General features: G+C 36.4%; 1 protein-coding gene across 6 annotated transcripts in view; it reads left to right on the top strand.

Moving 5' to 3' along the window:
* LOC106051454 (mitochondrial glycine transporter A-like) overlaps window positions 1–12048 on the top strand; it is a 49185-nt gene that overhangs the window by 9040 nt on the left and 28097 nt on the right. For all 6 annotated transcript variants that reach the window (XM_056019692.1, XM_056019689.1, XM_056019690.1 and 3 more), the window contains exons 4-5: window positions 1662–1743; window positions 9526–9596. In XM_056019692.1, coding sequence (XP_055875667.1) covers window positions 1662–1743; window positions 9526–9596 — 153 coding nt within the window. The remainder of the gene's footprint in view (window positions 1–1661; window positions 1744–9525; window positions 9597–12048) is intronic.

The raw sequence follows: 12048 nt of genomic DNA, 5'->3' as shown, positions 1-12048 counted from the left end.
CACCAAAAGTAAAAGTCACCTACACAGCTTACCACAATTAATGCAATTAATCTGTAAACAATATGTTAAAAAACACTAAACATCTTGGCAAATTTTATTTCATTTTTTCTTCTTCAATAATATATCAATCTACATGTGTGTTTGTAATATTGGTGCTCTTTAATAGAACCAAAACTACAATGCTCGTATTTATTTGCAAGACCGAAAATAAAATAAAGATAGAGAAAAATGTTAGAGTAGATTTTGGAAGAGCGATTGAAATCTTTTTTTTTTAGACATTGTAATTAATTTAATTTTTATTGCTGGCTGAAAGGGGGAAAAGCCATTAATATATTTTTTTTTGTGGTCTGTAACGTAAAGATGTTTGCGCTTCATCATGGACATAAGGTGGCAAGACGCTCTACAAAAGCACAGTCATTGCAGATGCTGATATGGACAGTTTAGAGGGACTGCTTATAGTTCGATGGTTATGCCGGGCAGGGTTCATATCCGGTATAGGGAGCAAAAACTTACATAAAAATGCAGTTGTTGTTTTTTTTGTTAGTGAAATGATAGAGCTGGAGATCAGTTACATAGGCCTCACATTTTTGAGACAGAAAGAAAATCCTCTGCCAGTGATAGGCATATATATATAATTTAGGGCACATTTGTCAGCAAATAGCAGGTCCCTTATTGCTGCTGATTTTGTTTTTTATTTTGCTTTGAGCCGCCTCAGGTCGAATAGACCACCATCAGATCACAAGGTCTGAAAAGGGTATTTACTTACTTACTATCCAAAAGAATTACAAGCACAAAAGAATGCAACAACATATTTTTTTCCAATGGCAAATGTAATGGGTAATGTTATGGTTCAGATGGTGGATTATATTGAATGAGGCATCCCCAACCAACTTGCATTCCAGAACTAGATCTCTCACCTCTAAGGACCTCACTATCTGCCTGCCAAGACTACTAGATGACTTTAAGTAGTAAACAATAAAATAAGGGGAAGCTATCCTTCCCTATTATAATGAACAACTATCTCCTGTCATGGTGTCACCGTAGAAATAGAAATTAATTAAAGCTGACTTGGATAAATTTGAAGAAAGATGCTCCTAGGACATCACAAATTTCCACGTTTAGATTGCAAATCTTTGTATAAAATTGCATAGAAATCTGTTTGGTGGTTCCAGAGATAATGTTACTGGGTACCTTAAAATTTAAAATCATAAATTTTTATATTTGAATTATAAATAAATAGTTTGAGGTAGTCTTCATAGGGCTCAATGGAGAAAACATGGTCTAAAATTTGCCAATGTGCCAAATAACAAAAGCATTTCACATTTAAAGTTATATAGGTAATTTATGTTTTCTTTGCTTTTTTTTTTTTGATAACATATTTTTAAGGACATTCAAGGACAATAAAGATTATTATTATTATTATTATGCATTAGCTTAACAAGACCTGTCAACTCTTTTCATCATTCAGAGACAATCTAGTTTAAGTCGAATGGCTTAGTGCAAAACCTTACTTTACAGGAATATCTTTCAGAATACACATAGTACTTGTCTGTTTCGAGAACTAAAAAATGCTCAGATTCTGTACACTAAAAAGCATAATAGCTTATAATAGCTTGAAACAAGTATTTATATTCAGATAAAAGATATATTTTTGTTTTCAGATCCAAACTTGGAATGATTGCTGAGTTCAAAAATGTTATCAAGAATGAAAATGTTTCTGGACTTTGGAATGGTTTAATACCGGTAGGAAAAAAAAATTATATAATATTTTGATTTTTTTCCTTATTATTCCTTTAATATTAACATCCCCTGAAAGTGAAAAAGCCGTCATTAGTTTTGTGCAAAAATGTTTATCTGTTAGTCCATTAGTCATGCTTAGATCTTAAAAGCTATACAAGCTATTGAAAATTAAACTTTATGATTATTTGTGTATGTATATTTATATATGGCTCCTTCTGTCTCGGAAGACAATGGATGCACCCAGGTGAATCACTGGCTTTGTTTTTGTCTTGAGACGGGGCAGAATCTGGAGTGACTGATAAAGCCAATTCTTGAGTAGCAGAGTTTGCCACAGTACGCGCATGTATTTGCATCTGTCCTAGGGCTAGCTGACAGGGCAGCTTTCTTCTTCTTTCTCTTGATTGATGTAACTTGTTTTCTTTTGCACTCGGCGAAGTATGGCGAATTTTAGTGACTTAGATCAAGAGTCTAGATCTACTGTAGATTTAACTAAAATATTTCACACACAGCTGTGAAATGTCCGTAAAAGTTATTTCGGTCTTAAAAGCCAGGTAAACTATATAGTTGAAAAAGAAGTTCTGCTTTAAAAAAAAAACAAAAACATTAATAGGTCTAATACCCCCGTCCCCATCCAAAAGCCATTATTTAGTAGGCATCAGGTAACTGTTTATTTCTATCAGTAGCATATTTCTGGATTAATGTCATCAACGAAACTGTTGCTCTTGAACTTCACAGGATGGCTGTAATCTTCGTTTGCGAACATTGGGATAACTATGGCAATGCCCTGTCCCTTGTTCTTACTCATGGAAGCAAAGTCATGCACTCTGCACGACAATACACTGCCTGCATGAATACTTCCGGTAAATAGCGGCGTATGTTACGCCATGGGTTGACTTGTAAAAGAATCAAACAGGACAAACATTACCTCAAATGCACACCATGACTCTAGTATCTATAAGATACACATAGGAACTAAAAATGTACATTTCCATCACAGAGAATACACATTATGAAGGCATCTCTAAGAATGTTTCTTATTTTAAAAAATGCACACCATGACTCTAGTATCTATAAGTGTCACAAATCAATCAATGGTGCTAATGTCGCAATCTAAGATGGTGCCAGATGTTACGATTATACTTGAACTATATTGCACTATCAATGATCGTGGTTGCCGAGGATTCAAAAGTCGTCAGTTGATAAGATGATCATTTAGAAGTTGCTAGTTGATAAGATGATCATCTAGAAGTTGCCACTGACGATCTAAGTATTTTATTATATTCAATGAAAAAACTTCTCTTCGTCTAAAACAATTACTTTAATTCAGAACTTGAAAAAGCTATTCACAAATAATTACAATGGTTAAATGTACTTGAATAAAATAACTGATCTACACAATAATGTAATTGAGTTCTAATACTAAACTCTAGTACATGTTCTCTCTAACACGTTCCGCACGACACTGACTAAAAATCTAGAATCTTTCCCTGGGTATAGCGTTGTCACGTGTCTAACATCCCCTCGTTGCAATGCCAACCAATAAATGCAGCTCAAAGTACAATAATTAATATTTCAAAACCAATCACATTTATTCTGACACATAGCCCTGCCGCGTGATGGAATTTCCCGAGCTAGCAAGTTCTGGCTGGTAACCTTGGGCGGCTAAATATAGATACTGTGTACGTGACTATAAGATACACATAGGAACTAAAAATGTACATTTCCATCACAGAGAATACACATTATGAAGGCATCTCTAAGAATGTTTCTTATTTTAAAAAATGGAATAGCAACCATTTGTAATGTTCTTTACTAAATCTTTGAAAAAAAAAATGGTTGTTTGAGATTTTGGGATAACAGTCAAGTTGTTACTTGATTAAAAGATAACTTTCTCTACATTTTCTGTGGACATACCACTGCTGATAACATTGTTTCTGTTCTGGTTGGGATGTTGGCAAGATATTTATTATTTCCAAAATCAAGTAACAATAATTGATTTGATAAATGCATAGTTTTGTGTATCTTTTACAATGTATCACACACACAACCGGGACACACACACACACATTATATATATATATATATATATATATATATATATATATTTATATATATATATATCATGGGCGTAGCCAGGGTGGGGTTTTGGGGGTTCAACTCTCCCCCCCCCCCCCCCCCCCGGCAGGGATCAGAATTTAGTGACTGATTTTTTGCATTGATTTTGTTAATTTTAGGTGAGATTTTAATACTAAACCATCACTTGCCCCAGCACAGCCAAGGGGTTTTGAATTTAAAACCCCCCTACCAGGGGGGTTTGAGTTTAAAACCCTCTTCCATGGGGTTTTGAGTTTAAAACCCCCTACCAGGGGGTTTCGAGTTTAAAACCCCTACCAGGGGGGTTTGAGTTTAAAACCCCCTACCAGGAGTTGTTGCAGTTAAATGCTTCTCTTCTATATAACAAAACAAAAAAAATGCAAATGACAATCCCCAAATTCCAAGAGCACAGTTAAGGAAGATTTTGATTTTAAAACCCCCTCCAAAATTTACGATAAACCCCCTCTTCAATATAAAAAAAGCAAATTACACACTCAAAATTCTATGAGCATAGCCAAAGGGGTTTTAGTCCCCCCCCCCTTCCCTTCAGTAGGGTTTGAAGCTAAAAAAATACCTCTTCAATATGAAAAAAAAGCAAATTATGCACTCAAAATGATATGAGCGTAGCTAAATGGATTTTCAACTCAGTTTTGAGTTTAAACCCCCCCCCCCCCCTTTCAGCGGGGTTTGAAGGAAAAAAATACCTCTTTAATATTAAAAACAAAGCAAATTATACACTCAAAATGTTATTACTGTAGTCAAAGGGGTTTTGACTTTAAACTCTTCTCCAGTGGAGTTTGAAGCTAAAAAAATACCTCTTCAATATAAAAAAAAACAAATTACACACTCTAAAATCTATGAGCGTAGCCAAAGGGGTTTTGAGTTTAAACCCCCCACAAGCGGGGTTTCAAGCTAAAAAAATACATCTTCAATGTAAGAAAAAAGCAAATTACTCCCTCAAAATGCTATGAGCGTTGTCAAAAGGGGTTTTGAGTTTAAACATCCCTTCAGAAGGGTTTGATATTTAAAAAATACCTCTTGAATATAAAAAAAGTAAATTACACACTAAAATTATTTGAGCATAGCCAAGCCAATTTTGAGTTTAAATCCCTTTCCTACAGATTGCTTTTTTTTTTAAGTTTACCCCCCCCCCCCCCCACCATTCCAGATGGTTTTGAGTTCCAAATCGCCCTACAGAGCATTTTGAGGTGGAAAACCTCTCTTCAATATTATTCTAAAGCAAACTGCAGTTACTAAATTCTATGACCGTAGCTAAATGGGGTTTTGAATTTAAAAAAAACAACTCCAGAGATTTTTTTAGTTTAAAACCCCCAACAGAAGATTTTGATGATAAAACTTCCCTTTTGTTATAAAATCTAAAGCAAACTACAGTCACTTAATTGCAAGAGCGTATTGTGATGTTGCTTGTTCAGGCTGTCCTGAGGTCAACTCTAGATGACTTGAATTTCAACCAATTACTCTGCAAGCGTTTGAGTTTTATTGTTCGGGTGTATTCAGTGTAGTTGATCAACAATACAGAATGAACAATACATCTGTTTTTAACAAGTAAAGAGATGTAGTCAACGCTGATGAACAATTTATCATATGTTTATTCTAAGAAAAGGCCACAGTAAAATTCTCTGTCAACTAAACACGTCGTTACCCTTGAGGATTCTATCGCTAACTGATTTTCCGGTCTCTAACACAAAATATCCCAAACGTCACTAGTCCCGTTTGTGACGAAATACGTCCTCTCAATACAGAACTGACCAGTGCGGAACTAACCCCCCCCCCCCCCCCCCCTCTTAACCACTAGTTAACATTGTATAGCCCCTTTTAACACTAAACCGACCAGTGTAGAACACAAACATCCTATTACACCAAGGTTAGATCCAACCCCCAAATTATAGGCCATAAACACACATCCCAAGTTACACCCAGACGTCGAAACAAACGTACGCAGCCGTTAAGTTCAGGAACATTAAAATTGAAAGTTACGCCCCAAACGCCGAAACAAAAGCACGCAACCGTAAAGTCCAGGGACATTAAAATTTGGTGTCCACGTACATCCCTTTGAGTCGACACTCCTAACGCCCAGGGCTATTCAAATCGTTTCCGTCCGCTGTACCGTCGAGCGATGGTCCAGCCTGATAATTATGGTATGGTTCCGCTTTCATCCTCCTTCGTCCCCCCCCCCCCCCCCCCCGGGTCGCGGGTTAAAGAAGTCAGGTGAATGAGCCCCAAATGAAAAGATTGGTCCAATTTAACAATTCTAAACTCAAAAGACTCGCTGGCCATTGGATCATCACTACTCTTAACATACCGTTCGGGAACCTATAAAAGCCGGAGACGAAAGTTTCAGGTTAATGCCATTCTAGATCAGAATCACTGAGAAGTCAGAAGACTCTCAAGTCAACGATTCATTTGGGAACTTGTGTAAGGCAAAGCGGGTGAGTTGGAAAAACTTTATCATTATTATTTAGTGTGTCTTCGCCTGTAACATTTAGGTTCATGTATCATTACCATGTTAATACTTGTTTGCTTCCAAATATTATATTTGTAAATCTCTATGAATATGTGCTCCTTAATAACTCGTCAATGTTGACTGTATTCCCAACGGTGGACATCCACCTTACAATTTAGTTAATCCTAATGTTTATTTACGCATTTGTTATTTATTCATATCCATATTCATCTGGACCTACTCGCGTCTAGATCATTTTCTTACCTGTGCATATGTACCTGTATATGTGCACACATATATATACATTATAATTATGCTTGTTTTTGCTATGCGCATAATCTGCTGTCACCATGCATCCTTAGGCCCCGAGAATCAGTCTCGCGTGTCTACCCCACTATTTTCAGCTTGTTGACCTGCATGGTTATGTGCCCTTTTGCACCCCCCTCCCTTCTTCTTGTCACGGTCCTCTGGTCACGAGTGACCGCGGACTTGTTTACCTGTGGGTCAATGAGGTCACAGGGGCTACAACCCTGTAATATGGTCCCCCTGTTTCCCCCCTCATTTATGCCCCTGCCTTGTACATTTATATTTGTATTTGTATTATTATTGTTGTATTATTTGTACGGCAATTATTATTAGACCTAGTAAAATGTTGTTGACAAGTATCTTAGTTAGCCTGAGGGAGACGCTCCTATCAAGGATGCGCCCCTCGCCAACCAGCCCGTATGGTTTAATAATTCAGGCTCCTCTCATGTCTCATTTCATAGCCTCCTACACCAGGGCTGGCGTGTTTTGTTGCCTGAAGGGAGACCTCAGCAGCTCTCCACACATTCCCGTTGAGGGTGAGTCACTCATCACCCTCGACCCGAACCGAAGGCATTCCAGGCTGACGTCCCAGGACCGGTCTGCAACTACCACGGGAGTAAGCCCACCGCGTGGCATCCTCATATTCATCACACTAGCGCCTGCCTACCTGCAGGGCACCAGCAACTGGCTACAACACAACGGAGCTTCAACTTATCCAACCCCGAAGGAGAACCTTGCATAACAGATAAGTGAGAGACAGCCGAATAAGCAAACCATACACGAATCTTTATGAGCAATATCCCAGTGATGATATTATCTTAAACGCTATCGTAAAATCCTAAATCTTCCTGTACATCCCCCCCTCACTCACTGATTGTATTTCCTCTTAATTAATCTTTATTAAACATTTGTTCTTTTACGAAATCATTAAGCTTTGCGTTTTGCTTGTGCCTGTCTATGTGCCTATATAATACCAACAAAATATTTACCACGTTGTGGCTCTAAGACTTTACCCCTAGGAGTCGCAGGCCATCGTCCCCATCGGGAAGTGCAAATGAACCGATAGGCGGACTTATTCCACCACACCGTTCAATATGCGTCTTCTATGGTGCGTCGCTAACTAACTAATCTATAAATAAGGTGTCTAACAGTATTCAAGAGAGGTTACAAAATTGAAAAACACTAAATGTGGCTCAACAAAGATAGCTAAGACAGATCTTAGGAGTCAGTAATAGAGATCGGGTCTAAATCAAGGAAATCCTATGCCAAACTGGGAGTCGACCCCTTAGTAAGATTGTGACAGAGCGTCGCATGAAGTTTGGGGGACATGTTCTCCGACAAAATGAATTATGCATAAGAAGAGTTGCGATGACATCCTAGTACAACTTGGTGCCACACATTCATGGAGGTCCTCAGAGCAGGTGGGAAGAGGCTTCAGACATTGTCAGTGACAGATTTTTGTGGAAACAGCGACAAATGTGCCGAACGGCGCGGGAGGGTCTAAATCAGTAAGAATAGCACATTAAGGTTTTGAAATAAAACTTTTTTAATAGCAAAAATTGCACTGTAGATACCTCAGAATATGCATTTTGTTGGCTTTCAATACCAGAAATAGTGCTCAGCTCCTAGCGCTCCCCAGGACCACTTTGCTGGCAATGGCGGGGAGTCTATGATTTTTGACTAACTCCAGGAAGAACCTATTCTAGGGGCACAATAAACGTCTTCAGAAATAATGATGGGTCAGAACGTACACACACATACATACATATAAAAAAAAATTCGTTGGGGGGGGGGGGCAAAAAAAAATCCCCCCCCCCCCCCCAAAAAAAATCCTGGCTACGCCCATGATATATTATATATATATATACATACAGTGCTTTTAAAAAGAAAAAATAATAGGTGCCGGTACTCAGTGATAGATTGCCTAACTTTTAACTACTAATGTATTAATAATAAACATTAAGATATAAGAAAAGTAGTAATTTTTTTCCCCACATTGAAAAAGGTGCTGGTTCGCCGTACCGGTGTGTACCATCAATAAAAAAAGAAAGCCCTGTATATATGATGAAATCCCATTTTCAACAGCTCTTCTACATTTTGACATAAAAATAGCTTGCCTTTTAATTTCAAAAACAGAAGGTTTGCTTTAAGAAGGCAAAAAAGTAGCCATTGCAAATAAGCTTTCCCAAAACAGAAACATAGATTATGAAATTGACTTGTGAATTGCCAAGGCCAGTGCATCCTAGTCTGTCCAGAAATGTGTGGAACAGAAGAGGCATCACCACATGTACAAAACTTGGGGTCTATTGGGTTGTTATTTTCTCAACATTGCTGTACACCTCTGAAATGTGAACAGTATATACAAGCTGAATCACATAATCTGCATAAGAAAAATACTTGACAAAGGTCCTCGCAAGAGCTGGTCTTCAAAACATCTACACAACCAGGATGCTGTCACAACTGTGATGGGCAAGCTACATGTACAGAATCGACTACTCCTGCATCCTTAAAATGCTCTTTTATGGCCCAAAGCTAGCCCAATGTGGTCAAAGAAAACACTTTAGGGACACCCTCATTTTTTCCCTGAGAATATATATATATATATATATATACATCATAATCATACATTTCATTATTATAAGCCTCCTAAAATTTTATTATGGGAAAGTGCTACTAACCCTGAATGCTGTAACATTTGCTTATGTCTCAGAGACGGCAGTGTCCATGTTGAAGGTTCTCAGCGCCACACTAAAAACGGTACCATTAGAAAGGTTATTATAAGCCCTTTGATTTAAAAAAGAGTAATAATAACATCTAACATTACTACACTGAATAATCTTGCCAGCAGCTTCGCTTCGATAGTTTTTTTTACCTTGTTTGTTTATTCATTCTACTAGTATAAATTATTTTTTCGATTTCAGTCATTGTGGAGATGTGTGCCAGGAATAGGATTATACTTTGCCAGCCTTCATTGGATGAAATCTACACTTGGGTAAATAATAATTATCTTTATCCTTCAAGAAATTTGTCTTTATATTGTGCATTATACATTTCATTATTTTCTTCTGAAAATAAAAGTGCAGATACAGCAGTCTGTAAGACCGACCACAGAAATGGAGTGTTTATAAGACGTATTTCTGAAAGTATTTTTTGAAATTTGATTTATTGTTTGATCTTAAATATCTATTATTTATTTACAAGGTCCTGATTAATGAATCACCACTCATCACTTATTCTCACACTTGGGATGGCAAAAAAATATGAAAATTTACTTACCTTGTGCCTAGAACACTTTAGCATCTTTCACTATCAAAATGGCATTGGCTATTTTTTCCCAAAACAATTTTTTATATACAGTTTCGTCCTAATAAGTTTTATAAAGTCTACTAATTTTGATAACAAAGAAATCTATTTCCTTTTCACTAAAACTTTTAATGTTTAATTTTATGCATTTCTCTTTTTTTTTTCCATCTAGATCTAGGAACAGCTGAAATAAACTAAAGTAGTTAATAAAACCTAATTTCTTTTTTTTTTTGTAAAATTTGAAGTCTAAAACTAAAAATTTTAACAATTAGCAAAGTGAATATGAGAGCTTATTTATGAATAATTTTTTATAAATGTGTGTTTAGCAGCCCCCTAAAGGGGAATAGCTGCTAGTAGTTTTGTGTGATCTGTCTGTCGTCCTGTTTAGGTCTCAAAAACTAGAAAAGATATTGAAAATCTGTTGATATTTTAGATTTTTAAAGTTCTGATACTACTTTTTTCTCTTTTGAAATCAAAACTTTAATTTTTAGAATTAACTATGCAAGTAAATACACCATTTTACAACTACTCATATTAATATAAAATAAACGGGAAGATTAAATTAATAAGGGAGGTGACTTTTTCATTATATTTTTAACACATTTATTTACCTATGCAAATGTTGTTTTTTTCCTTCCAAATAATGTTTTAAAAAATATGTGTATTACTTATTTACATGTATTCTGTCCACACACTACTACATTTTAAATACATTTTTACTTTGTGGAGTTTTTTTTTTAAAGAAAGAATGCATTTTGTATGCATCTAAGTCAAATATAATTTAAAGCATTAGTTAATCATATCATTATCTTTCACCTGTGCTCACCTTACAATTACAAACTACCAGAAGTAAAAACCCAGCTCTTACCATTCCTCTTGGCTTCATCTAGTACACTGCATTGCCACATTCTTTTTGTTTTTTCTCTGGGTCTTGTGCCCTTTGGGTTCCACTCTAAGGCTTGTCTAGTCTGTTGTTGGTATCTTTTCTTTTTATGTGAAAGTTTATTGGATTCCTTTCCCTGAATTATAGTTAACTTCTTTTTTGATCCAATCCAAGATAGAGGAGTGGTGAAAGAAGACATCCCTGTTTGACTCTTGTTGTGACTGGAAATTCCTCTGACAGTTTGCCACTGTGGAATGCTTGGCAGATGAAACCATCATAAAAGTTTTGATTACTGTTAATACTTTATTTGGGACCCCATAGTGTCTAATTACTCATTACTGTGGATACTATCAAAGGCATTTTCAAAGTTAACAAATGTTGCATAAAGAGATTACCATTTGACATATTGTTCTACAATTATTCTGAGTGTTGCTATTTGGTCAGCACAAGATCTCCCTTTCTGAACCCAGCCTGTTCTTCTCTTAGATATTCATCACTTGCTTCCTTTATTCTGTTAGGAGGATTCTGCTGAAAATCTTGCTTGGTACTGACAACAAGGTGATGCCATGCCATTTCTCACTTTCCTTCCATGTTTATGTCTAGTGTTGGTCCTATATTTAGATCTGGTGGATTTAGTGGTTTGGGTCTATTGAGCACTTCTTGAAAATATTCTTTCCATCTTTCCAGCTGTGCCTGTTCGAGACAAGTATGGAAAACATTAGTTAATAAGCAGTGTTTAATATTTTAAAAGTGAAGTGCAATGTAGAATATAAACTTACTGAGAGATTGGCCCTTTACAAAAGAATGAAATCAATTAGATAATCATTCAATAACACCAGCTAGCCAAGACTCACATTGAATCATATCTTCATAACTATCAGTTCATTTGATAAATAAGAATATTAACAATATTGTTACGTATTTCTGAATCTTCTGGCTAAATGTATTAGTAGGCACACAAATAAAAACACTGCAAAGAACTTGACGACTCAACTTTCAGCTTCATATAACTTTATTGACTATTAACTCTAACAATTCGTTAGTGTAACATGTAGCGTAGAAGACTGTACAATATCTGTCAGTTTACAGTTAGCTATACTTCGTTGCAATTCATCTCTTCACTTCGTTGCAATTCATCTCTTCTCAGCTTGCATCGAGCCGTATTCCACAGAACAGACCAACGACACACTTCCCAGTGTCGCTCCAGGTCTCCCAAAGCAGAACCAAGTCGTACTCAAGTCTATCGAATCAGAGCCGT

This window comes from Biomphalaria glabrata, chromosome 2, assembly GCF_947242115.1.
Source record: "Biomphalaria glabrata chromosome 2, xgBioGlab47.1, whole genome shotgun sequence".
NCBI lineage: Eukaryota > Metazoa > Mollusca > Gastropoda > Planorbidae > Biomphalaria > Biomphalaria glabrata.
This window is presented reverse-complemented; position numbering and strand designations above follow the sequence as displayed.